We start from the raw sequence: 24903 nt of genomic DNA, 5'->3' as shown, positions 1-24903 counted from the left end.
TGCACACAGGAGGCTGAGGCACTCATCCTGACTCTGGGGCCCCAGATTCCTTCCTCAAGGCAAGAAAGACCCCCTTGGGATGGGTCACCTGTAAGAGCAGAGGCTGGGAGGGAAGGACCCAGGCTGGGGCCCTGCAACTTTCTTTTGCTGCTCCCTCATTATTTTCTTCTAAAAGCTCAGATAAAACAGCTTCCTGACTGAGGCCCGAGGCTTTGGGCAAGTGGCAAAGTCCGTAGGGTCTGAGGAACTAAGTGTGGATGGAACCCAGTGCTCTAGCTCCTCCGCCAGGCCCATGGCCTCTGCAGATGGGGTCACAGTAGTCTGAAGGCCTCCAGATGAGCCTCCTGACCACTGAGGCAGGACACCCCCAGGCTCAGCACCAGGGTCAGCTGGGGACAGATCTGGACCAGCACTCCTTGGGCCCCTCCCCACTGGAGCTGGCTTAGACCAGTTGGAGCCGGCCCAAGTCAGTGCTCAGGGGCCCTCCAACCTGGCAACACGTCACCATGGCAACCTCAAACTGGAGGCAGGGCCTGATGTATATGGTAGGAGGGCTTTGGGCCGCCTGGTCAGGGAGCAAGGTGGCCTCATGGGGGTGGGCAGGTGTGAGGACACGGTACTGACTTGGCCAGGACAGTCCAGGGAGGCCGGGGGAGACCCCCAGGGACCCAGAGCCCAGCCAGGAGCCTATCTGGGCTCCAGGCAGAGTGGTTCCTGGGGAGAAAGGCTCCCAGCTTGTCCTACCTGTGGTCAAGTTCTCCTAGAAGCCCCAACGCTGGGTTCCTTGCTCTGCACCTGTGTAACAGCCTGGCCCAAGCCAGTCTTGGACACACTGTTCCAGGGGCCTGGTCAGGGTCTGAGCCAAGGGCTCACAGGCACCTTGGCACCGTGAGGACAGTATCCTGGTGCCCCGGGGAGGTCCACTGTGGCAGTTAGAAGGAGGTCCCCATGGGGGGAACCTGCTCCAGCAGGCCAGGGATGTACAGGCGAGACTCGGGGGACAGGGCCAGGGGTCAGTGCAGAATGTGGGCCCAGCCTTGGCTACCCACGTCCCAGCCTCAGAGGCACAGACCGGGGGATTCAACCTTGGCTCTAGGGAATGTCACCCTCTGCCACTTGCGGGTCACTGAGCGTCTGATGCTGGAAGCCGAGGGAGGAGGCGGCTCCAGCAGCTCCTGGGCCGGCAGCACAGGACCCTGGAATTGGCCAGCCTGGCTCCCCTGACACCGAGCATGAGGCAGCCTGTGCGGACGGAGCAGGAAAAGGACACCCTGCAGGCGGCAGTTAGTGGAAATGTTTTAATTAGAGGATTTTTAGATACAGTGGTTAATCTATTGCCCACAATTCCTCACTAATTATTAGGCACCTCATGCCGGGAACACACGCTCTTCCCTTACAGTAGAAACAGGATCATCGCATTTCATAGTTCTTGTGTTACAAGATTCACATCTTTGTTAAGCCAAGGACTGTGGCACAAAAGGACATTTCATTAGCCGAAGTCACGACAATTTGCTAGAAACACTGATTACTTTAGAATGCTTTAACTAGAAAATATATTGAATTTCCATATATATTACCATATACATGTATAACTATTACTAGGAGTAGTTCGGTCATTACAAAATAAGACATTCTGGGAGAGGCTACAAATACACAACCCGTTGGATCCCCCCAAGGCCCTCTGTGCCCAACACATTGCGGACATCAAACTGGGAGCTCAGCAACTCGACACATCCAGCTCAGTGAGCTGGGAAGGAAGGCACTGGGGCCTTGAGCCATAGGTGCTGTGGGCTCAGGGGCCCCCAACTTCCACCACGATCCTGTTGCCGGGTCACGTTTTCCAAGGCGAGCCTTGGCCCTTCCTGACCAGGGGCCCGGGTGACCAGTCCTCCTCAAGCTCTTATGGGGATCACCCCGCCCCTGGATCTGTGGGCCGGAGCCACAGGTGCAGGGGTCCCCCAGCGAGGGTCTTCAGGGTGGGAGGGCAGGCCGGCTCCAGGCCTCGTTGGGACCCGGAGGCCAAGTACCCGCCTTGGTAGTGCCGGGGTGCAGGACATGGGCCCGGCCCCCTCTGCCACTTCCCGGCTCCATCTTCGGCACCTCCAGCTGAGCCGGGACCCAGGCCCGCTTCCGACAGCATCGAGGATGTCGAAGTTCTGCAGCGGCCTCATCCGCAGTGCTTTGAGAGCGGCCTCCAGGCAGAGCAGGATCAGATGCTTCAGGAAAAGGGAAGAGCTTGAGGGGCAGGCGGTGGCCGGGTTGCTGCTCTTTCAGGCTGTCCTGGTACCAGGACCACCTGCGTCTGGCGGGGACACGGGGACGCTGATGCGCGAGCACAGGAGTGGGGGTTGGTGGGAGTTGCGGGGAGGGATGGCGCAGGTGCTACATGTAGAGGCTGGGGCAGCTGCTGAGGCCAGGGCGCTGCTGGGCAAGAGGAGGCCACACGCCTCACCCACAGGCTGGGCTCCATTGCCAGGGCCCAGCCACCCTCAGCCGCCTGCGATGGCACTGAGGGGGCGAGATGCTTGAACGGCAGTCCTCCCCGGGCCCGCCTGGCCTGGGTTAGGCATCTCGTCCTCCTGATGGCCCAGGCGGTGCAAGCTTTACAAGGGTCTCGATGCCAGTTCCAACCTGACCAGACCAGAACTCTCTAGCACTCTGCAACCCAGAGCCCCGGCATCGGGGGGGGGGGGGGAAGAATACACAGCACTATTTACAGAGGATGGGGCCGAGTGTGGGGTGCTGGGCACACTGAGGTCACCTCCTCACTTTTAATGATGATAATGCAACAAAAACCTTTATATAAACAGTTTATTTACTCTAAACAGCAACACAGACAAACGCCATATAAACACAAAGGAAGTGATGCGGAAACGCGACGCTGGCTGACTGTGGATCTGAGGCTCGTAAGCAACACAAGCCGGGCTCTGGGAGAGGAGGCGGCAGGGCGGGGCAGGTCTGATTTTCTGTTTCGTGCAGCCAGCTGAAGGCTAAGTGCAGCTCTAGACGGCGTGAAGCATGCCTGCATCCGCGAGCAAAGGAACTAGCTCCTTGGGACTCATTGAAGTATAAAAGTTTGTAATTTTACAGCAGTTGAAATACTGACATCAATATTAAAATAAAAGCAAGTTTTACATAACAATCAAAAATACAAAAGACTGAAGGAAGAGACCCTGTATGAAAAACTGGGCGATTCAGCGAGCCGAGACTGTACCAGTGGCGGAAATGGAAAATGGCGCCCGCCCAACCCTCCCCAGGTGACCAGTAATTGTAGAGAGCAACGTTAGGTTTGCAAAAATGTTGTAAACAAGTTCTTGCCACACCAATCCCTTCCTTTTTATGATGCCACAGGTCGCTGCTTATGAGGGAGCAAACTTCTTGGCTTGTGCTCGAACCCTTTTCTCGTATTCCACTCTGTTTTGGCTGAGAAGGTCAAAAGAGAGACATGTTAGAAGGTGCGGCCGCTGCCCGAGGGCGCCCAGGAAGCCTGGAGCGCGCATGGGTGAGGAGGTCTCGGGGGCACCGGTCCTGGGCCAAACTGGGAGGAGGGTGAGCCCTGTGGGTTTGCCGGTCTAGCCAGCGACCAGCAGCTTCTTTCCCTACCTCTGAGGCAGCATCCATCATACTCGTCACTGGAGGAAACAGATCTCCCAGTACCATCTGCTTCAAAACCAGACACAAACCTCTGGGGGGTTTGCCCTCGGCTCTCAGTACCGCGGGAGAAGGTGCGAGCAGCTTACGGCGGCCAGGCAGGACCCCAGCTGGGGCTCTAGGGTGAGAACCACCGCTGATAAAAGGGGCCAGTGTGCATCACCCAGAGGGGAGACATTTGCAGACAGGGTTCCTGGATACCCAGTGCTGGGGCTGGTCAGTGACCCTCACGAAGGTGTGCAAAGCCCCTGATAAGAAAGTCAGGGGTCCTTCCAAACTGTGCTGTGCAACCAGTGAGGCCCCTCAGAGCGCAGCCCACGGCCTGAGGCCGTGTAACCACAGCCCAGGCGTGGGGTGGCTGAAGCTCCTCAGCTGCACCACGGTGCCGACGGCTCCAGTGCCCAGGACCCTGCCTGTGGCCTCCCTGGGGAATGGCTGCAGCGCCAGCAGCGGGAGAGGCAGAGCTGCCGGTGCGGCCCTGTGCTGGTCCGGCGCCAAGGAGGCTGGTGTGGCCCTGAGAGCTGGAGAGCGAGGTCACAGGACCAGCGCCTACAGTGGTCTGAGCGCACCCACCCCCGGCCCCTGACCTTTGACCCTGGCTCCCAGTGTTGTGTCAAGCCCAGGCCACCACAGCCCCAGGGCGGAGGCAGTGGCTGGGGGGGCTTTGGAAGGAGTGGGCAGAACAGCCAAATCCAGCTCCGCCACTGACCAAGTGAAGGCCGGGATGGGGCTGCAGGCACCTGCCAGCGTAGGACGTGCCCTGTGACCTTTTGGAAGCAAGGTGGGAACGCAGGCAGACCCCACCAGCCTGGGCCAGCACCGACCACTCAACCAGAAGAGCCTCGGCGCCTGACGGTGCAGAGCCGTGTCCCATGGTACCTCGGCCACACGCCGCTGCCACCAACACAGGAGACCCAGGAAAACCCGGCTCTGCTCTATGAGCAGCAAGGAGACATCTCGGGCTCGAGGGCCACGCACCTCTGTCGTAAGGGCTCAAGCTCAAACGAGTACCCCGGTGGCCTTATTTACAAAGGGTGCGCGCCAATGGGGCGCGGCAGTGAAAGCACACAGCGCCCAGCTTGAGGTCAGGGCAGGAGTCGCTCACGCTCCACTCGAACCATTGAGCAATGCCCCCTGGCGGGGAGCCCCAGGGAGGAGGCCAGATTGAAGTCCGGAGGGGGTGGGCCAGGGGGCTCTGGGACCTTGGCCCTGCCGGGGGGTGTCTCCTGCCCTTAGACAACACTGGGCTGGGCCCAGAGACCTGAGCCATCTTGGGAAGAGAAATACCTCTCCTGCAACGTGGTGCTTCTCTCGGGTGGACTCGGAACAGCTGGGGTGCTGGCTGCTCAGAGCAGCCCGAGGACAGTCTCAGCCTCCGCTTTACCCTCCACCTCCCACTCCAGATGCCCTCCAGGAAGGAACAGGCCCCTGCCTGGCCTCTCCTGAGGGCCAGCCCCTTGGATCCCAGGCCACTGGGGCACCTGGGCACTGTCCCCAGAAAATGCTACACTCCGTTCCCCAGTTCCCCTCAGGTGTGGGCCTGGGTTTCTAAACGTGGGCAGATGGAGCAGTGGGCGTCAGGGCCCCAGCCTAGCTTAAGGCCCCGTCCAGACCAGCCTGGGGAGGACCACAGGCCCACGCGCCACGTTTAACCACTGCTCACCCCAACTACGTCATACCAGGCCTCCTCCCTCATCGTGGAGAGTGGACGCAGGACCCACGTGCCATGCGGGGAAGGACCAGGCATGGAGTGGACGCCTGGCACTGGGGGGTGGGGAGGTAGGGATCACAGCAGCTGGGTGGCCAAGAGCAACCTGATCATCACGCCCCCGCTGACCACCCCCATGGGAGGCACCACACCGAGGCGGGACCAGGAAGAGGGGCTGGAGATGCGGAGAGCAGCAGGAGGGCCGAGGTGGGAGGTCTGGGGTCCCTGGTTGAACTGGGTTGTTGGACATCCCTCCCTCAGGGCCCCACTCAGGGCGACGTTCCCTCTGAGCTGGACCAGAGTCTCAGGGCCGGCCCGGACACAGCTCAGACACAAAGTGGCCAACACCTGAGCTCCGCTTCCTGACAACCCCCCCCACCCTCCCCGCCACGGGTCACCTGTTTCTGCACACGCAGCTCCCGTGGCTGCAGGACAGCCCGGCTGCCGTGTCTCACCCCCCGACCGCTGCCTCCCAGCCAGGCTGTCAGGGGCAGCCTAGACCAGACTTTAGGGAGGCCAAGAAGAAGTTGCAGCAAACGGGGCTGGATTGCTACTAACCAGTAGATCGTGTAGGCCTCTGCTTGAGCTGGGTCTTGGATATTTGGTTCATTTAGAAGTTCCTGTATTCCTAATAAGATCTGCGTAAGAGACAAAACAAACACAGCAAGGTGGGAGGCCAGCGTGCTGAAAGGCAAACTTTCCCGGGATGGAGGACCACTGGCCCTCGGGCCCTGAAGGGTGGAGGGAGCTCGCACTCCATACCTGCTTAATCGTGATGGCCGGCCTCCAGTCCTTGTCCTCCTCCAGGATGGACAGGCACACTGTGCCTGAGGGGTACACGTTCGGATGAAATAACGGTGGTTCAAACTTGCCTGGAGCAAAGGAAATGAAAGAAACATGTTTCTGGTGGCAGGTGTCTTCCTACCAAGTAATGTCCTGCCCTGACGGTGCCTCTCCCCCTACACTGGGGCACCTGGCTGGTCACCAGGCACCTGGCCAAGAACTACTTAGAAAAACGAAACTGGGCTCTAGGTGGGAGGAGGTGGGAGGAGTAAGCAGTCACCTTCCTGACAGACTCAGAGGGGAAGCCACGTGCTCCCAGGACCCCACCCGGGGTGGCTGGCATTCAGAGCACAGAGCCCCGGATGGCTGCCCCCATGTCCTCCCAGCCAGGCTGTGGCCTGACTCAGGAAGATGGGAAGGGGCCACTGCAGCAGGTGAGGAGGGTCCTGCGGGAGAGCCAAGGGCAGAAACTCAGAGGCCCTTCCAAACAAGTGGCCATTTTCAAAGCAGATCATCCTGCTTCAAAACAGAGGCTTTTAGGACCCCACATTCTTTCTTCAAAAACAAAATAACACAAAGCAAAAAAAGTTAATTTTCTTAAAAAAAAGAAAAAAGAATACATGTAGGAAATTTGAAAACATAAAAGAGCAGAGAGGGACTTCCCTGATGGTCCAGTGGTTAGGACTCTGCGCTTCCACTGCAGGAGATGTGGGTTCAATCCCTGGTTGGGGAACTAAGATCCTGCATGCCTTGTGACACGGACAAAAAGAATAAAGAAAAAAGGAAAAGAAAAAAAAAAAAGGCAGGACAAAATTGCTGTAATGAGCCCCACCCAGGGTCCATTAACTCACCTAACGTGTTAGTGTTTTTCTCTCATCTGGGCGCTTTCCCCCTTTCTCTTGATTTTTAAAACATTATTTAATTATACCCAAAAAAGTTCAGCAACTGTAGTACACTTGATGAATTACCAAAAATGAACACACCCACTCATACCAACAGCTTCCAGAAAACTCCCTCCCTCACCTGCCTCATTATCCCAACTTGTACACCTGCCCCGCCTCCAGACCAGGACTCGCGGCTCTACACCCAGGGGTCAGTTTGCACCTTGCTGCCGCACAGGGCTCGCTGGGAGAAGCTGCCCATGGACTTGTCCACCCCACCGTAGGTGCACATCTGAGCTACTACGACTGAAGCTGCAAACACTCCTGAACGTGAATTCTGGTGCACGTGTGTATTTCAACGTGAAAATGCTGGGTTGCAAGGTGTCCGTGTTGAACTTGAGTAGATACTGCTCATTTCCACAGCGGCTGTACCAACTTACATGCCATCAGCAGGGTCTGCATGCTCCCACACTTTGTGACTTTGCCAGCCCCTGGTGGTGTCAGGCACCCTGATAAAATGACAGTGGTTGCCTCTCATGGTTCTGATTTGCATTTTCCTTTCACTCCCTGCGACACACTTGCTGCTTCTTTGGAGAAGCTCTTCTTTAAACCTCTCACGCGCTTTTCTTGTTGACTTGCAGATGCTCTTTATATACGCAGGACACAGGCCCTTTGTCAGTTATTTGTCTCCCAGCACCCCCCCAGCCCCTCACCCCCGTCTCAGGTCACTGGCTGCCTTCCCTCTGCACCAGGTCACCCTCCTGACTCCTAACACTGCCATCACATGGACTGCTGACCTCCACAAACGGAACATGGTCCAGCTCCTCGGCATCTGGGAGACTCACTCATGTCACAAACACTCACAGACTCTTCCTTCTCTCTGCTGCAGACTGTCCCACTGTTCATGTGTCCGTTCTACTGTGAACAGACACCTGCGCTGCCCCCAGCTTTTCCCGGACACACGCCGCCCAGGCCTTTCGGTGTGCACACTTTCACTGGGTCTCTCCTCAGTGAACAGCCGGTCCCAGAGCAGGCGTTAAGTGTGGCCTCAGTAGACAAACTGAGAGCTTTCCGAGGGAAGTGCTCTCTAGAGCTGGGCCCCTCCCTCCCCGCTGCCTGCCTGTTCCCGCTGGGTTGTCACTTGCAGGGTCTGGTGATGAGGTCAGGCACCTTCCCCTGTGCCCACTGGCTGGGTGGAGAGCCTCTTTTGTCAAGGGCCTGAGCTAATGGCGGTTTACCCTTTCTCACTGAAGTGCAGATGCTCTTGATGTATTTGGAACGAGAACTGACAAACACATCCCATTTCTCTCCTCCTCACTCTCACTGGTGTCTCCTGGTGAGGAGATGGTCTTGATTTAAAGGCAGTCCAGCTCATCCTTTCTCTCCTTATGGTTAAAGTGCTCTCAGCCCGCCCACGTGATGGAGAGGTCCTCCCGTCGCCTCCACAGCTGTACTTCCCACCGGGCACCAAGATGCGCAGGAGAGCAAGCTCTCCTTCCACTGGGCCCCCACACCTCCCAGAGTCCTCTGTCATCAGCCAAGCCTGTATACGGCTGGCCTCTCTGGACTCTGCCTTGCAGGCCTGCATCTCAGTGTCCCTGCAGCAAGTCTCAGCCCGCTTTCCATCTTGCTGTCCTACGGGTCTGGGTGCTCTTCTCACCCAAGCAGCCTCAGCCTAGGCCTCACAATCCCCCCCCACAAATCTCCAAGGGCATGGCTGTTCTCAGCACCCTGCATTTCCTGCATTTTAGAGTCTGTGTGACAGTTTCCAAAAAAGTCTGCTTGTGTTGTGACTGGGATCACACTGAACCTGCAGAAGAGCTGGGAGAGAACAGGCACATGCACTCACAGTCTTCCAAGCTGTGCACACGGCCTGTCCAGCCAGGGATCAAGGCTGCCTCTGATCCTTGCAGAAACATCTGATCATTTTCAGCGGAGAGGTCTTTTTTGTTGGCCACGCCTCGGGGCTTGTCCTTGGATCTTAGTTCCCCGAGCAGGGATTGAACCCACGCCCTCAGCAGTGAAAGCTGGACCAGAGAATTCCCTTTTAAATTTATATTTATTTATTTTTTTGGCTACATTGGGTCTCAGTTGCAGCACGTGGGATCTTTGTTGGGCATGCAAGATATTTCGTTGCAGCGTGCAGGCTTCTCTCTAGTTGTGGTGTGCGGGTTTTCTCTCTCTAGCTGTGGCACGCAGGCTCCAGAGGGTGTGGGCTCTGTAGTTTGCGGCACGCAGGCTCAGTAGTTGTGGTGCACGGGCTTAGCTGCCCCGCAGCATGTGGGATCTTAGTTCCCTGACCAGAGATCGAACCCATGTCCCCTGCTTTGGAATGTGGATTCTTTACCACTGGACCACCAGGGAAGTCTCCCCTCTTTTAAATTAAATAAAAAATTTTGTGAATTAGTCTTTTATTCAGCAATCTTAGACTCAGAGAAAGATTGTCTGCAGTCTTGTCTTCCAGTTCTTCTGCTGGGATTTCTTTTTCTTGCCTGGCTCTATCTTCTTGGAATTCCAATACAATGTAGAATAGAAGTGATGAAAGTAGCTACAATGTCTCATTTCTTGATTAAAGATACTCTTTTTTTAAAAATTAATTAATTTCTTTGGGCAGCATTGGGTCTATGTTGCTGCACACAGGCTTTCTCTAGTTGCAGCGAGAGGGGGCTACTCTTTTGTTGCAGTGCGCGGGCTTCTCATTGCGGTGGCTTCTCTTGTTGCGGAGCACGGGCTCCAGGCGCGCGGGCTCCAGAGTGAAGGCTCAGTAGTTGTGGCACATGGGCTTAGCTGCTCTGTAGCATGTGGGATCTTCCCAGACCAGGGATCAAACCCATGTCGCCTGCGTTGGCAGGCGGATTCTTAACCACTACGCCATCAGGGAAGTCCCTGATTAAAGATATTCTTTAAGGTAATACCTGTACGTGGCAAAAAAATTCAAACAGCAAAGAACCACCCCAAATGAAATAAGTCTCCGTCCCAGTGGTTAACTGTTAGTTTTAGAAATTCTTCTGGTTGTGCCTTTGTAACAGACATCTTGAATTACTGACCACCAGAGTGAACGCTGACACAGTCTTGCCCCACCACGTGCCGGGGGCACTCTTCACATGCTGGGGTATGCGTTAACACACCCAATTAACCAGAGACAGATAGCATTTGCTGATTTCCAGCTACAAAAGGGGAGGGACCTGGGGCCCCTTCTGAGTTTTGCTGAAATGTGTTCCCACGGTCTGGCCACAGCACTATCTCAGATGCAGCCTCGGCCCTTTCTTCCTGCCGCCTTCTCTGGAGACTTCAGCACGCTATCCACTCAGGGTGCACACGCTGCACCACATAAGTATCAAATTCTAACAAGCAACAAAACCCTCTGGGGGGGTGAGGCTCTGGACCGCGGTCCTTCTGCACGTCTACCCCTTCCAGGGCTGGATCTCGGTGGCACTAAGGGCCCACCTCCCAGTGGTGAGAGCTGGGATTCTGGGTCTGACACTGGGCCTATTATGTGCACCTCCAGCCACTGGGGGTACAAACAGACTCAAATCCACAGCCAGTCCCAAGGATCAGAGTCCCTGGAGCCACCCCAGGAGCAGAGCAGGACATAACTGAAGCTCCACAGTCCCAAGCTCTCTGAAGAGGACCTTAGATCTCTCTGCTAGAACAAGGCAGAAGCCAACCGACTTCTGAGGACTGCGTTCTACTTACATTTCGGAGGTGAGGATGGATAATCGTCTTTGAACAGCATCCGTAGTTTAAACAAGCCTCCTTCCCACGGAGTCTGTTGGGAAATAAAACTGTGATCAGGTGTGCTGCGGGCCTCTGCGGCGGGCTGGGCCCAGGAGGGGCAAGGGGCTTGCTCTGGCTGCACCCCAGGACGGTGAGGGCCCCCAGAGGCGGCTCCTAATGGCTCACAGCCCACCACCAGGACTGTTGGGGCCTCCATGACCCCGAGTTGGAAAGGGCCTTCCCTGGAGAGATAGGGGGCCCTGGGGGGCTCCCCCCAACACTGAGTGTGTACAGTGAAGACTTGGCAGGGGACTCCCCTGGGGGGCATTCTGTGAGTCTCCTCCCTCAGGTCCCATGGGTCCCTGGGCAACCTCCCAGTTCCACAGCCCAGCACCCCTCCCCACCCACCACCCCCAGGCCTACTCTTGCTGTATGTTTACAACCAACCATGGTAGGAGAAAATGGAGACGATGAAGCCCTGTCATCACCCAGACACCTCAGGAGTCTCCTCCTTCCTTCCACTTCACCCAAGAGACCCTCCCTCCCAAACGCTTCCAACGTGCCAGTCCTAACGTACCCAGGCACACTCAGGTGAGCGGAGGAGGCAGCACCGTGGCCCATGAGTGCAGGACACGCGGGGCCCCACATGGCTGTCTTAGGTGGCTGATGCCTGGCCTCTGTGTCTAAGGATCTGCAGGTGTCCCAGGCTCAAGACCCACACCCCCCGCGCCTCAGAGCATCGCCATGTCCGGGCTGCTTCAACCTCAGCCCCCCTCCACCCCCTCCAGGGCTCCTCCTGCTCCTGGGACGTGGCAGGGGGGCTGCATGATGCCACCCCTCCCCATCTGCTACAGCCCAGCTCCTTTCTGAATTAAGACTGCCCGGAGGGCCACATGTCACCCTAACCTTGTCCCCCTGGCCAGGGGATGGGACCATGGCCCGCGTGACCATCACAATCATCACACACACTTGAACCTGAGTCCTTCTGAAGGGGGGCAGCCCCTCTTACCCCCTTCTTCCCGGGAATGGCGCACTCCCAGTTCATGAGGTTCATCGTGCCGTCGGGATTTTTTGTTGGGACGGCCACAAAACCCTGAGAGGAAACAACACAGGGCACATCAGTGCCATGGCAGCCGGTTCCCTGCTCCCGGGATAAACCCGCCAGCATCAGCCCAGAGGCCAAATGGCTAACCCACAGGGACCTGAGGTTCTCGTCAAGGGGAAACCATCACCCTGCCACACGCAGAAGTAAAGCTTTCCTTACAAACGGGTGGTCTTTTCTCCAAGCTTTCCTCTCCTGGGCGAGTCTGCTGAGGGCGATCCCCGACATGTTTGCGTCCCTAGAAGAGACGGGCAGAGTGTGCGATGAGCACCGGCAGCCGTGGGCCCTCTGCCCCCTCACCCCGTACCCGGCCCAGCCCAACAGACTCGCTTCCAAGAAGCAGGGAAACCAAGGCTCCCACCCGGCCCCACACGCCGCTCTGGACAAGCTGTCACAGCTCCCCCCACCCTGGGGGGGGGGGCGGCGCTCCCAGCCTCCTGGTGCAGGCAGCTCACCAGGGAAGAGGGAGCGGGTCTCCCATCCCCAGGCCCCTGTGGCATGCGCTGTGACCTGCATTTCATGGTGACACAGAGCTCCAGAGAAGCAAAGCCCCAGGCCCAGCTCACACAGCTGCCAGGTGCTGCGTGGGGAGGGGGCGCCGTGCACTCCCAGCAGCCACCTGCCCACTAGCCCTGCCCTCTTTGTCCTGTGGCACCCGCTGGAGTGACAGGAACCCCAATTCCACCAGACTCCGTAGCAGAGGCAGGGACAAGATGGGGACGTCCAGAGCGCGGGCCTGAGACCTGGGAGGGGCAGTCACTGAGTGCTCCCCTCTGCCAGTGCAGGGATGTGGGGTTGCTGGCAGGCCTCCGGCCCAGAATCGGGGGCTCAGAATCTAGACTCAGGCCCGGCCAGGAGGAGAGCCCTGGTCCTGGAAGGCAACCAAGAGGAAGGCAGCCCTGGGCAGAGAGCAGTTTAACCATGCAACGGGTGGGGGCTGCACAAGTCCAGAGGCAGCACCCCCCCCACCCCAGCATCCAACAGACCCACCTGTCACCAGGCCTGGGGGCTCGGGCCTTCCCTGGCCCCTGCCACTTTCTCATCCTACAGCCCCACCCTAGGACCCGCTGCCACTCTGCCTGTTGTGAGTGGGCCAAGACCTGTCTCCCAGTGACTTTGGGGAAGTCAACAAAAGGGGGAGGAGGCCCTGCAGCCAGGCTACTCAAAACTCCTGGTCTCTCCAGAATACTGGCTCCCCTGCACCTCTGGACCACAGACCCTCAGGGCTTGGCGGCATCAGCCATTCAGATTCATTGCCCGGAGCCGTCAGCCCATCTCCCAGGTGCTGCTGATGCATCATACAGACCAGACCGCCAGGCATGTGGCACTCTATCGTAACCCCTGCTGCCCTCGACCTCCTTCTGCCCACGAGAACGCGACCCTTAGGGACTTCCCTGATGATCCAGTGGTTAAGAATCTGCCTTCCAATGCACAGGACGCGGGTAAGATCCCTGATGGGGGAACTAAGGTCCCACGTGCCGCGGGGCAACTAAGCCCACACGCCACAACTAAGACCCGAAAACTTGCTGGAAAATTTGATCCCAAGTGTGTTTGCTGGTCTTCAGAGTCCATGGGAACATTAAAGGTACCCTGAATCAAGTATTTCCATTAAGCAAGCCTTTAACAAGACCGAGGAGAGTGAATCCTACACGAGCATGGCCGGTGGCTTGCCCCCACCCTGCAGGCTTGCACTGGAGGGCCTGGGGACAGGCCCCCTCTGCACCTCTGGCAGGGAAGAGGTCCAGCACCTCGAGTTCCCTCGGACAACACGGGGCACCCTTCGCAACCACAACACGGCTCTCAACCAGGCACAGAAGAACAAACTTCTGACAAACACAGAACTGGAAACCAGCCGTGCTTCCCAGCTGTGCCGGCCCTGACCCAAAGTTGGGGACCACCAAGCCCGTTTTAGACCTGAGAAGGGAAGATCAGAAGTAACCTGCCCACTGAGGGAAGAGCCTCAACTCAAACCCAGGGGGTCTTCCCACTCCCGGCAGGAGGGCTGCTCCTCTCTGCAGCCCCTGCCTCATAATCACTCCTGCAGCCCCCTCCCTTGGCTCAGGCTGACCCCCAAGTGCTCCAGCAATCCAAATCAAAACCTTGTCCCAGCATCTGCTGGGACACTCTGCCCCCAGGCCTCAAACAACACAAACACGCCCATGTTCCTGCAGGAGAGGTGGGGTCAGGTCAACAATGCAACAGCAGACCAGCCGATCACTGGGGCCCTGGGCGGCTACCTCACTGGGCACCAGTTACAAGGGCACGTCCCCAGGCCCAGTGGCCCCATGGAGCCAGGAACTCTGCGGGGATCTGGCTCTTGGACGACTCCCCAAGAAGTAAGCATAGCGGGGAGGGGGGGGCAGGTTTGGGATGGCCACCGCGGCCTCCAGCATCACCCAGGAGCCCAGGTCCCAGGAAGTGGGGTGAGTTACTGCAAAACACCAGAGCAACGGGATGTGGTGTGTCATCAAGAAACACATATACTCATGTCATCGTGAAAAAAAGCGAGGATCAAAAATCAAAGCCTGGGCTTCCCTGGTGACACAGTGGTTAAGAATCCGCCTGCCAATGCAGGGGACATGGGTTCGAGCCCTGGTCGAGCACATGCCACGGAGCAACTAAGCCCCTGCACCACAACTACTGAGCCTGCACTCTAGAGCCCGTGCTCCACAAGAGAAGCCACAATGAAAAGCCCGCACACGGCAACGAAGAGAAGTCCCAGCTCGCCACAACTAGAGAAAGCCCGCGTGCAGCAACAAAGACCCAACACAGACAAAAATAAATAAAATAAATAAATTTATATTTAAAAAAAAATCAAAGCCCCCCACTCAGCAGGCATGGTGACAGGAGCTGTTGCCCTGGCGGCACTCTGACCCGAGCACACCTTCTAAAAGGCTATAACCCTGCCCAACCTCAAGATTAAGTCCAAGACAAGTAACACCAGGCCTGCACCCAAAACAGAATTTCTCTTTGCCACCCCCCAACCCCAGAGCTCTGGTCTGCCCGCTTCCTCCCCATCCGTGGACCCGACCATCAGGAACATGTCTAGGATCTCCTTCCCAGGATGGCACACCTTTGTCTGCTATTTTCATTCATTCATGCAACATAAATTGACGAATGGTTATGAGTGTCGCTGCCCGGATGGCTGACATGGGGAGAAGTGCTAGGTGCCAGGAGACACAAAGCAGGATGACGAGACGGGCGGCACCTGGGTCCTAATGGTGGTCAGGTGGCTGCCTGGACACAGCCTGCAGCAATGGGCTCAGTGCAGGAAGAGAAGAAAGAGCCGGAAGGGTGGGCACTGGTCCTGAGGGCCTGGGATTGCCTGAGGGAGGCGGGGAGACGCAGGGGATCAGGGCACAGGAGAGTGCCAGCCGCTTTTGTCTTTAAGACTCTCTCTTGTCGGAGGCTAGGGCAGTAACCCCCGAGTCTGAAAAACCTTCATTCCTGAGACTTTCTCAAACCCTTCAAATGGCTCTTCTAAAGAGAACTCAACCCCACCTCATCCCCAGGGCTGGTGGGAACGACCCCCCCCACAGGGGGCTTGAGAGATGTGGAGGATGTCCACAGCAAGCCCCTCACCAGCCAGGGCAGAGCACGCAGCATAGGCTGGCGGCCACCTCTGAACTAATGAACGCAGAAATTCAGCAGCAGAAGACAAGCAGCTGGCGTGAGGTTCCTGAGTCTGCGCTCGGCCAGGTGTCAAGACTGGTTTCTGGAGCCCCAGGGCAGCGCTCTGGACGCCGAGGATCCGTGGATTCCGGAATGGGCAAGCCAGCACTCGGGCGGCTCTGGAGGGGCAGGGCTGGGCCAGGACGCAGGCGAGGCCAGCAGGGCAATCCTGAGCACCGCCTGTCTGCTGACCGCGTGCCAGGACCCCACCACAGGCCACCTCTTCTGCTGACAACGGACAAAGCTGCCTCTGCAGGCCCTGTCCAAGCACCAGCTGTGGTTGTCTCAGGTGCGAAAGGTAATGGGGGGTGGGTCCCCACAGAAGTTCCTGCAGCCCCTTCCTTAGGGGTGCCAATGGACCAGAGCGGGAACCAAAAAGACCGCTTCCACCACCAGGGCAAACAGCCACAGGTGCACACCTGCACTGTCCCAGGCAGAGGTCTGGCCTCCTGCTCCCCAGAAGAAAGCAGCCAATTTGGTACATTTTAATTACAACATGGAGCCACTCCTTCAGAATCCCACTTAGGATCGAATCTGCCTTCCCCAAACGACAGAGAGGCACTTAAGGAGCAGTTAAGTGTTACTAGACGCTTTAGAACAGCAAAATCATTAAGATATGAAGATAAGATATCTATGAACTGCTAGAGAGAGCCTGCAGGGGAGGACCCGGGTTCTCCAGGGAGACCCTGGAAATCTGCCGTCATCTTCTTCCAGATCAGGCTGTACTTGAACCCGCTCTTCTAGTTGACAGCACAGACTTCAGAGCCACTTACTGGCTGCACATGTGGGCGAGTGGCTTCTCTCCCCCACCCTCAACCTTCTCACCTGTAAAATGGACAATAGCACTGTGACCCCCACAGGTTGACTGGGGATAAAACTGATAAAGGATCAGAAGCCCTGGATGGGTCTTTTTCACCCAAACGTAAACTCCCCAGGGGAAGCCACTAGCTTCACCTGATGCAGGCACCCTGCACTCAGGAGACACTCCAGACCAGGTGCAGTTCTCTGTTCTTTCCTGACATTACTTCCTAGGACCCCAGGCCGTTTCTGAAGCAAGGCCCCAAACCCCCAGCAAGACTCACCAGACAAAGGTGCAACAAGATACAGAATTCACGCCTAAACCACCCGAAAGGCCATAAACAAGTCAGGACAAACTTGGGATCCATCTCCCTTTTCTGTTGGATAGGTTTTCTACCCAAAGGCACGGTTTCCTTAAGAGCAAGAAACATTTAGGACTACAGGCTTTAAAAGGAGACCAACAAAAGCCAGCTCCGCAAACACAGAACAGTAACTTTGCTAACTGAGGAACTAAGCTTACTTCCAAATCATACAAACCAGACCAATTAATTCCGTGATTTAGGAGCAGGTGCTAGTCGTTACCATGATCCCAGCTAATCATTGCCTCGCCTTCCTCCTACTCGCCTAACTACCAGTTCCAGCCTCCGTGCAATTGGTACAAAGCAGGCTTGAGAGTGAATCTCCCCGTAAAGGGGAGTGCTAACACTCAGTGTCCCACCAACTGGGAGCGGAGCTCCGGAGGCGCAAGAGCTCGGACTTGTTTTCATTTCTAGACATCACACGCCACCCCCCAAACGCGCCCGCGTTTCTGCAGCGCGCGGCTTTGCACTCTTTGTGCGGTGCGTCCTCTCCCGGGCTGGAACGCGCCACAGGTTCGCGCGCACACCTTGACCCCGGAAACGCTCCGCCTTGGCGGAGGGCTCGGCGCTCCTGTCACCGCGGCCCGAGCGGCGGGCGCCGTCTGCGGCCCCGGACGCGACTCGCGCGCCGCGACCTGCCCGAGCGCGCGCCCGAGCGAACGTCCCCCGCCCCCCCGGGCCGCGGCTCGGGCCGCGGGCCGGTGAGCCCAACGGGCCGGCCCCCGCCACGGCGTCAGCAGCCCGGGGCGGGCCGGTTCCCGGGAGCGGGCCGGGCCGCGGGTGGAGGGCGCCCGCCCGGCCGGGCCCGACGGCGGCGGAGGCCGCGGCCCGCCGAGGCCTGGCCCCCGGCCCGTCCGCCCCGCGCGCTCACCTCGGGCGGCCGCGGCCCGGCGAGCGAGGCGGACGAGACGGCGGCGGCGGCGCTCCCTTTGTCTCGGGACTTCCCTCCCGAGCCCGCTCCGCGCGCAGCCCGAGCGCTCGAGGACCCCGGCGCGGGCGGGGCGGGGCGGGGCCTGCGAGGCCTGCCCGCCGCGCGCCTGCCCCGCAACCCGTTGCCGCCGCCGCACGCCCCGCGCCGCCCGCTAGGCCGTTCGCCGCCCGCCGCCCGCGTTGCGCCGCCGCGCGCCCGCGCCCCGGGCCCGGCCCGGGAGCCCGGCCCGGGGGCGGCTTTCCAGTCAGGCGGCGCCCTGGACACCTGCGCCCTTAAAGGAGCCGCGTCCCCGATGTGAGGGAGCGTCTGCAAACTCCCCCTCGCGGGGCACGCGTCCACCCGAGGACACACCGGCGAGCGGCGGGGTAACGGGGAGGCCGAGATCTCCAAGGGCTCCCCGGATGCCCCGCGGGCACCTCCCCGGGCACGGCTCCCAGAGGTCTCCTTGAGGCTAGGATCCGGGGCCGGGGAGCAAAGACCACTGAGGCCTAGGGATCCCCGAAGCGTCGCAGCAAGGTGACGATCCCTCGCGTACGGCCCGCTGTGAAGCCCCTTGCAATTGGCCAGTTCGGGGCTCTGGGCGGGGCGTTTATCGAATCTGCCCAATGAGCAGACCCCGTACAAAAGGCCGAGTGCTGGCCCGACCGACGGAAGGAGAAGTGTGGACGCTCCCTAACCCGGGGGCTGGCCCTGGGGGGAGGGGCGTCGGGGCTGCGAGCGGGTGGGGGAGGGGAAGGGAGGCCGGCCGAATCACGGCCCCATCCCTGCCGTCCCGGTCTCGGGTCCACCCTGAACCTGTGTGCGAACGCGGGTCCTTCCCGGCCACGCTGGGCGCCTCCCCGTCGGGCGGCCCCTGACCCCCGTCCCCCGGCTCGCGGTGGGAGAGGGCGCTTTCCAAGGTCAGGCCGCCCCGCCCTTGGGCGCTTTGGGATCAGGTGGCGAGAGGTGTCCCGGGCCCCGACCCGGGCCGCGCGGCCGGTGCAGGGCTCCTGGCGGCCCTGGACAGCAGAGGGGGCTTGCTTTCATTCACTGCTTCTTTCCTTTTCACAGTCTCCCTCTGTCTCCTTCCTCCTTCCTCCTTCCTCCCTCCATTTCCTTGCATTCCTCCTCCCCACCCCAGTCCCCTAGTTGGCACTGTGCTGGGACTGTTGGCCTCCAGGGCAGGGACCCTAGGTCTGGTGTCCCAAGGCCCACATCTGGCCCAAAGCTCTCAGCGGGTGTTTAGTGGATGAATTGCGTGTGCTCCCAGCAGTTCTGTTATTCTGGGGGAGTACAGTGAGGAAGGCCACAAGCCCTGAGATGGGGGGTGGGCAGCGGTGTGTGTGTCGGGGGTAGTCTGCTGGGTCTGGTGGCTCTGTTGGGCTGGAGAGGGGGTCTGTCTAGGGTACCTCCTGGTCAGCAGTGGCCCAACGAGAGGGCCTGGTTATAGTGATTGGGGTCCCAGGTAACCAAGGCCAGAGGGCCCGGCCCCCTTGAGCCGCATGTGAGCATTCCAAGTCTCTCCTAGGCTCTGAAGTCCAGAGGGGCTGCCCACTCCTGGGTCCCCACAGTGACCCAGTGTGGGCCTGGTCTGAGGTGCTGCCTCACTTTGTCCCTCCATTGAGGCAAATGCCAGGATCAGGGATTGTCTGAGACATCTGTTCTCTGGGTCCCCAGCCCTGGTTCGCTGGCTCTGAGTGGTCCTGGAAGTGTGCATTTTAACAAGTGCCCCAGGTGGGCCTGCTGCACAGCACCTGGCTGCAGAGCTCCACTTTGAGGAACCCCAGGAGCATGGGCCTCAGGTGCCAGTGCCATCTTTCTTGTGAGGATACCAGGAGGTTTGCACAGGGCTGCATGAGGAAGGCACCCAGCAAGTAGCCGTGGCCAGTGAAAGGTGATGGCCATTGCTGGAGGAAGGAGAGGAGAACTAGGGGCCCACATGGGCTCTGCACAGCTAAGGGGGCAAAGAGAGGGTAGGGCTCACAGTGAGGTGGGGGGAGGTGGGCTGGAGGGGTGATGGTGGGTATAGTGTGAGGAGGCAGACTGGAAGTGGCATGTGGTTGTGGAGGGCCTGGGCCTGATCCTGTGGGCCATGGGGAGCCATAGAAGGTTGTGGAGCAGGAGATGCAAGACAAGGTCCTGGTTCTTTGTGGTGAGGGGACATCCGGAGGTGGCGGAGGTGTGGCCCTCAGCCCAGGTGGCTGAGTTCCAAGCAGCAGAGAGAACTCCTATCCCAGTGGAAGGTGGTGTGGGGTCCTCATGCTGGGGGGGAGAGAGGGTGCTGGGATCGTTGGAGAGAGGAGGGACGTTTAGCTGGAGGGTGGGTTGGACGAGGGTAGGGGGTGGGCAGGCTCTGGAATCCTCAGCCTTCAGAAGCCTTCTGTGAGCAGCCTGCACCCCTGCACACAGGTTCTCCATGGTGGCCTCTCGGTGGTCCCCTCATCAGTCATTCACAAACGTGTATCCAGAACTGATACTCCGTGAAGAAGCACACTGCCATGTTGTAGGTAGGGCCACATGGCATGGAACAGGGGGTGACATCCAGGAACTGAGAATGGCCCCCCACTGACAGCCAGCAAGAAAGCAGGGACCCCAAGTCTTCAATAGCAAGAAGCTGACAGCTGCCAACAACCAGGGAGTCTGCGGGAGACCCTGAGCCCCAAGAGGATGGGAGAAGGTGACCCCAGTCTTCCGAGACCCTGAGCAGGGGACCCCACTAAGCCAGGGCTTCTGATGCACAGAAACCAAGATTAAAAAAAAAAAAGGTGCCTTCTTTAAAGCCACTGAGTTTGTGGTGACTTGTTACACAGCAAGCGCTGACTAAAGCACCTGGGTTAGACAGGGAGGTCTCTGAGGAGGCGACCTCCAAACAGGCCTGTGGGGAGGGCTGGGGGAAGAGCCTTCCTGGCAGAAAGAGCGGGAGGTGGGGTGAGTAGGGAAAGGCCAGTGTGTATGGGGCAGAGCAAGCAGGCGGGAGGGGAGGAGGGGAAGGGGTGGGGTGGGACAGTCAGTTGAGACCAGACCACAAGTGACATTTCCACTGTGCTGGGGAGTTTGCTGTGTCCAAAGTGCAACAGTTCTCGTGAGAGAGGGGGGATTTGATTGGGTCCAGCTCCCTGGGTACAAAGGAGAAACTGAGGCTTGCAGAGGGGGAGGGCTTTGTACAGTGTCAGTGAATATGAAGCCCTGGGGAAGGATTCTGGCTGACTGAGCCAGGTCATGTGCCCACCATGTGGGGAGGGGGTAAGTGTGATTGGGAGCTGCCTAGAGTAGGGGCACCCCCAGCTCCTCCAGGTGCCTGCTGAGGGTTAGGCCATGGGAGGTTTGTGTGCAAGGGCTGCTGCTCCAGGGGCTGGGTTAAAAAGGAAGAAAGTCCACATGCAAAAGAGTGAAGTTGGATCCCTACCTCACACCACATACAAAACCAACTCAAAGACCTAAACATAAAAGATAAAACTATAAAACTCGTAGAAGAAAACGGGAAAACCTTCATGACACTGAATTTGGCAATTATTTCTTGGATGTGACACCAAAAGCACAGGCAGGTAAAGGAAAAAACTAGATGAATCCAACTTCATCAAGAGTTAAAACTTTTGGGACTTCCCTGGTGGCGCAGTGATTGAGAATCCCCCTGCCAATGCAGGGGACACGGGTTCGATCCCTGGTCCGGGAAGATCCCCCATGCTGCAGAGCAACTAAGCCCATGTGCCTGAGCCCATGTGTACTGAGCCTGCACACCTAGAACCTGTGCTCCACAACAAGAGAAGCCACTGCAACTAGAGAAGCCACCGCAATGAGAAGCCAACTCAATGAGAAGCCTGCGCACTGCAACGAAGAGTAGCCCCCGCTTGCCACAACTAGAGAAAGCCCGCACACAGCAAGGAAGACCCAATGCAGCCAAAAATAAATAAATAAATTAAAAAAAAAAAAAAAAAAAAGATTGAAAACTTTTGTGCATCGAAGGACATTATTGACAGAGTAAAAAGGCAACCCATAGAATAGGAGAAAATATTTGCAAATTACGTATCTGATAAGGGGTTAATATTTAGAATATATAAAGAACTCCTACAACTCAACATCAACAAAACAAACCCAGTTCAAAAATGGGCAAAGTGTCTGAAAAGACATTTCTCCAAAGAAGACATACAAATGGCCAATAAGCACGTGAAAAGATGCTCAACACCACTAGTCACTAGAGAAATGCAGATCAAACCCCTCTAAAATACCACCTCACACCCATTGGATGGTAATTTTAAAAACAAACAAACTGGACTTCCCTGGCCTCCAGTGGTTAATTAAGACTGCGCTTTCACTGCAGGGGGTATGGGTTCGAACCCCGGTCAGGGAAGTTCTGCATGCTGCTGCGGTGCGGCAAATAAATAAATAAATAAATAAATAAATAAATACAGGAAATAATGAGCATTGGCAAGAATGTGGAGAAATGGGAAACCTTGTGCATTGCTGGTGGTTATGTAAAATGATGCAGTTGCTGTGGAAAAATCTGGAAGGCGGGAAGGCCAGGGGTTTGGGAAGGGCTGCATCTGTTTCCCTGAGCTTGGGAACAGCCCTCGGAGGATGAGGAGCCCCATCTTTCGGCTCTGGGGGTACATGTGGATTGCAGGGGGTGCTGGGAGGCACTGGATGGGTGCCCACATCTCCCCAAAGTCTCCCTCTCCTCAGGCCCAGCCCCAGTGCCCTCTGCTTCGTCCTCCAGGCTCTGGTGGGCAGTGCTGCCCTCAGGCTCTCCAGGTCCATAGAGGACACCCCCTGAGTCTCTGACAGTCTCCCCCACTGCAGTCCAGTTGAGCCAGGCTGAGCCCTTCACAAGATGTTCCTAAGTAGCAGTGACTCAGCTGTGACGGGTTCTACTGCTCCCTTTTCAAGGGGCTCCCCTTGCAAGCTCCCCGAGGGAACCCTCTGACCTGAAAGGGCTGGGGCACCTCTCAGACCCCCGCATGGCTCCTCAGGCCCTGGCCTGGCCCCACAGGGCCCAGAGGATGCTTTCTAGAGGCCCAAGCTGGGATGCTGGGGCCGTGTGAAAGTGTCACCCCTCCATCTGTGCAAGTGTTAACCCGGTCAGGGCCCCCGAGCTTGCTTGTCTCATCCACTGGATGGTTTTGTACATTAGAACAGGAAGGAGCAAAGTCTGGGACTGTCTCTGATTGCCTGTGCCGTGACCTGTGGGTGTGATTGCTTTTCTGTGTCCCAAATGAGAAAGGAAGATGGTCGTTGGATGCCCATCACTGCCGGCTGCCAAATCGCCACTGTCACCGAAGAGAGAGGCTGGGATCAGGCTGGGTGCTCAGAACTTGGCGGAGGGTGGAGCCCCTGCTGTGTGTCCCTCCCAGAGCCCAGGTGGTGGGACTGGGAGAGGGCGAGTCTCTACTTCTGCTCCCTCCGGCCTGCAGAGAGCTGAGCCACCAGGATGAGAAATATTTGATTGTCAGGAGATTTCCGTGAGTGGAGAATAAGGTTGCCTGGGGCAGCTGGACATCCTCTTCACTGCTGTGTAGGAAGAACGTTGCACTAACAGAGCTTGGGCCTCAACCCCCGTGAAACAGATGGAGGACGCGTCGGGTGGGGGCCTCCTTCTCTCTCCAGGTGACTTCCCAACTGGTCATACGTTCATTCACTCCCTCCCTCCCTGGTCATTGAGCGTGGGGCCAAAGAAGGGTTGGTTGGTTTTTATTTCATCTTAAGATTGGAGAATATGTTTGCTACCGCAAGACAGTGAGAGAGAGAGAGAGAGAGAGGCACGGATCGAGAGCACACGTGAGCTGGGCACACAGTGGAGGGACCTGGCTTCCACCCCCCCGCAGGTGCACACGCCCCTGGAGGCATTTCCAGAGGCCCCCCTCCCAGCCTGAGCCTTGCTTCAGCACCTCCCCCTATCAGACTCAGTCCTCCACATCTAAATAGGCATTCTGGGGACGCCAGAGCCGCTGCCAGCATTCTTCCTCGCCCACCTGGGCAGGTCAAGTCCCCTCCTCTCGTCCCTCCCCACCAACCCCCCGCAGCAGCTCTGCCTCAAAGGATGAAGCTGAGACACCGAGTCGCTCCCGCCTCCAGGCCTCTGCTCGCTGTCCCCTCCGCCGGCCTCCCTTCCTCTCCCCCAACACCGCAGCCAGGTGGCTCACTCCCCCCCTCCCCTCCTACCTGCTCTAAATCCCAGCCCCCTCCCTGCCTCCTCCCAGCTCTGGAAGGCCTTCCCCGCTGGAGCTACAACCCTCGGTTTGGGGGGCTCCCTCCCAACCTGCGCCCAGGTAGGGGGAGGAGTTTATAATGTGTCAGGCGGAAGAACCAGGAAACAGCGCTTACCTGGCTCGGCTTGTTCTGATGCGGCAGCGGCGCTTCCCCGCCCTGCGCTCGGCCGCCAGGTGGCAGCAAAGCGCCGCCTCTCCGCCCCCGCCCCGCGGCTGCAGCAGCAGGTAAGGCAGGTTCGACCCTCGCCCAACCCATTATGCGCCAGGTGCTGCGGCGGCAGGCTAGCCATTTGTTTGCTCACTCAGCTGGCAAATAAGCGTGATGAAAGGAGGCTTCCCATCACAGCTGAATAGGGGCTGGGTCCCTATGCCTTGCACCCAAAGAAATACAGTGCAAACCTGACCATGCTTTGAGTTTGAAGCCTGATAAGGTTACCTGCCAAGATTTTGGCTGCACCTGTCCTTTCTTGTTAAAGTGGGGGTGGGTGGGGGGGTGGGAGGGGTCGAGGATGACAGGACTTGGAGATGTGTTAAAGCAACCACAGTGGCTAGGGACTTCCCTGGCTGTCCAGTGGTTAGGACTTCTCTCTTCCACCACAGGGGGTACAGGTTCAATTCCTGGTGGGGGAACCAAGATCCCACATGCTGTGTGGCCAAAATAAAGTAACCACAGTGGCCCAAAGGGAAACCTTTCTCTTTGTCTTAATCTGAGGGATTCTACAAGAAACCGGTATGTCTCCTTCATTCTATAATTCAATGTTTTTTTTAAACACAGGCTCCTTGAGCCCCCAGAACCATCTGTTGACACGTGTTCTCTGTGTCCCCACTCTGAATGATTTGCTTAGAGTCAAAGCCAACATGCTCCAAGGCCATTTTGATTCATCCCTTCCCAGTTTCCTGGTGCTCAGACTCCACATTCTGGACTCCAGGTCCCAGTGATGCTCAGGACCAAGCGTGTGTGTCCCTGAAGTTGACCGGGGTCTCTGTGTCTGGTAGCCTGACCTTGAGGAGAGGGACAGTCTCAGGGGGCAGATGCATGGCCCAGAGCCCTGAGGCAGGGAGGGCAGCCCAGCCTTGTCATGGGCTCCCCTGCCACCTTCCCTGTCACCAGGGCCCCTG

At 57.9% G+C, this 24903-nt stretch overlaps 1 protein-coding gene across 3 annotated transcripts; it reads right to left on the bottom strand.

Annotated features, from left to right (window-relative positions):
• Positions 1-2797: 2797 nt before the first annotated feature.
• UBE2I (ubiquitin conjugating enzyme E2 I) lies at positions 2798-17660 on the bottom strand. 3 transcript variants are annotated; one of them, XM_059895792.1, is made up of 7 exons: positions 17543-17660; positions 12005-12080; positions 11750-11833; positions 10720-10792; positions 6122-6231; positions 5918-5997; positions 2798-3423 (listed from the first exon to the last, which is right to left on the bottom strand). In XM_059895792.1, exons 2-7 carry the CDS (start codon positions 12068-12070, stop codon positions 3360-3362), a joined length of 477 nt encoding a protein of 158 aa, XP_059751775.1. In that variant the 5' UTR covers positions 12071-12080; positions 17543-17660; the 3' UTR covers positions 2798-3359. The 3 variants fall into 3 exon arrangements, with proteins under 3 accessions (XP_059751775.1, XP_059751776.1, XP_059751778.1); XM_059895793.1 differs by lacking the exon at positions 17543-17660 and adding an exon at positions 15425-16050; XM_059895795.1 differs by lacking the exon at positions 2798-3423 and adding an exon at positions 3430-3769.
• Positions 17661-24903: the final 7243 nt, after the last annotated feature.

This window comes from Balaenoptera ricei, chromosome 15 (genome assembly GCF_028023285.1).
Source record: "Balaenoptera ricei isolate mBalRic1 chromosome 15, mBalRic1.hap2, whole genome shotgun sequence".
NCBI classification, from domain to species: domain Eukaryota; kingdom Metazoa; phylum Chordata; class Mammalia; order Artiodactyla; family Balaenopteridae; genus Balaenoptera; species Balaenoptera ricei.
Note: the sequence above shows the minus strand (reverse complement) of the source record. Positions and strands in the feature narration are given on the sequence as shown.

Bases quoted from the DNA above. Each gene is read 5' to 3' on its own strand.
- UBE2I (XM_059895792.1), bottom strand. From the start codon at position 12,070: ATGTCGGGGATCGCCCTCAGCAGACTCGCCCAGGAGAGGAAAGCTTGG. The intron at 6,232-10,719 runs GTAAGTAGAACG...CCTTTGCTCCAG, and splicing joins TCCATCCTCACCTCCGAAAT to GCAAGTTTGAACCACCGTTA. The intron at 5,998-6,121 runs GTATGGAGTGCG...TCTCTTACGCAG, and splicing joins CGGCCATCACGATTAAGCAG to ATCTTATTAGGAATACAGGA.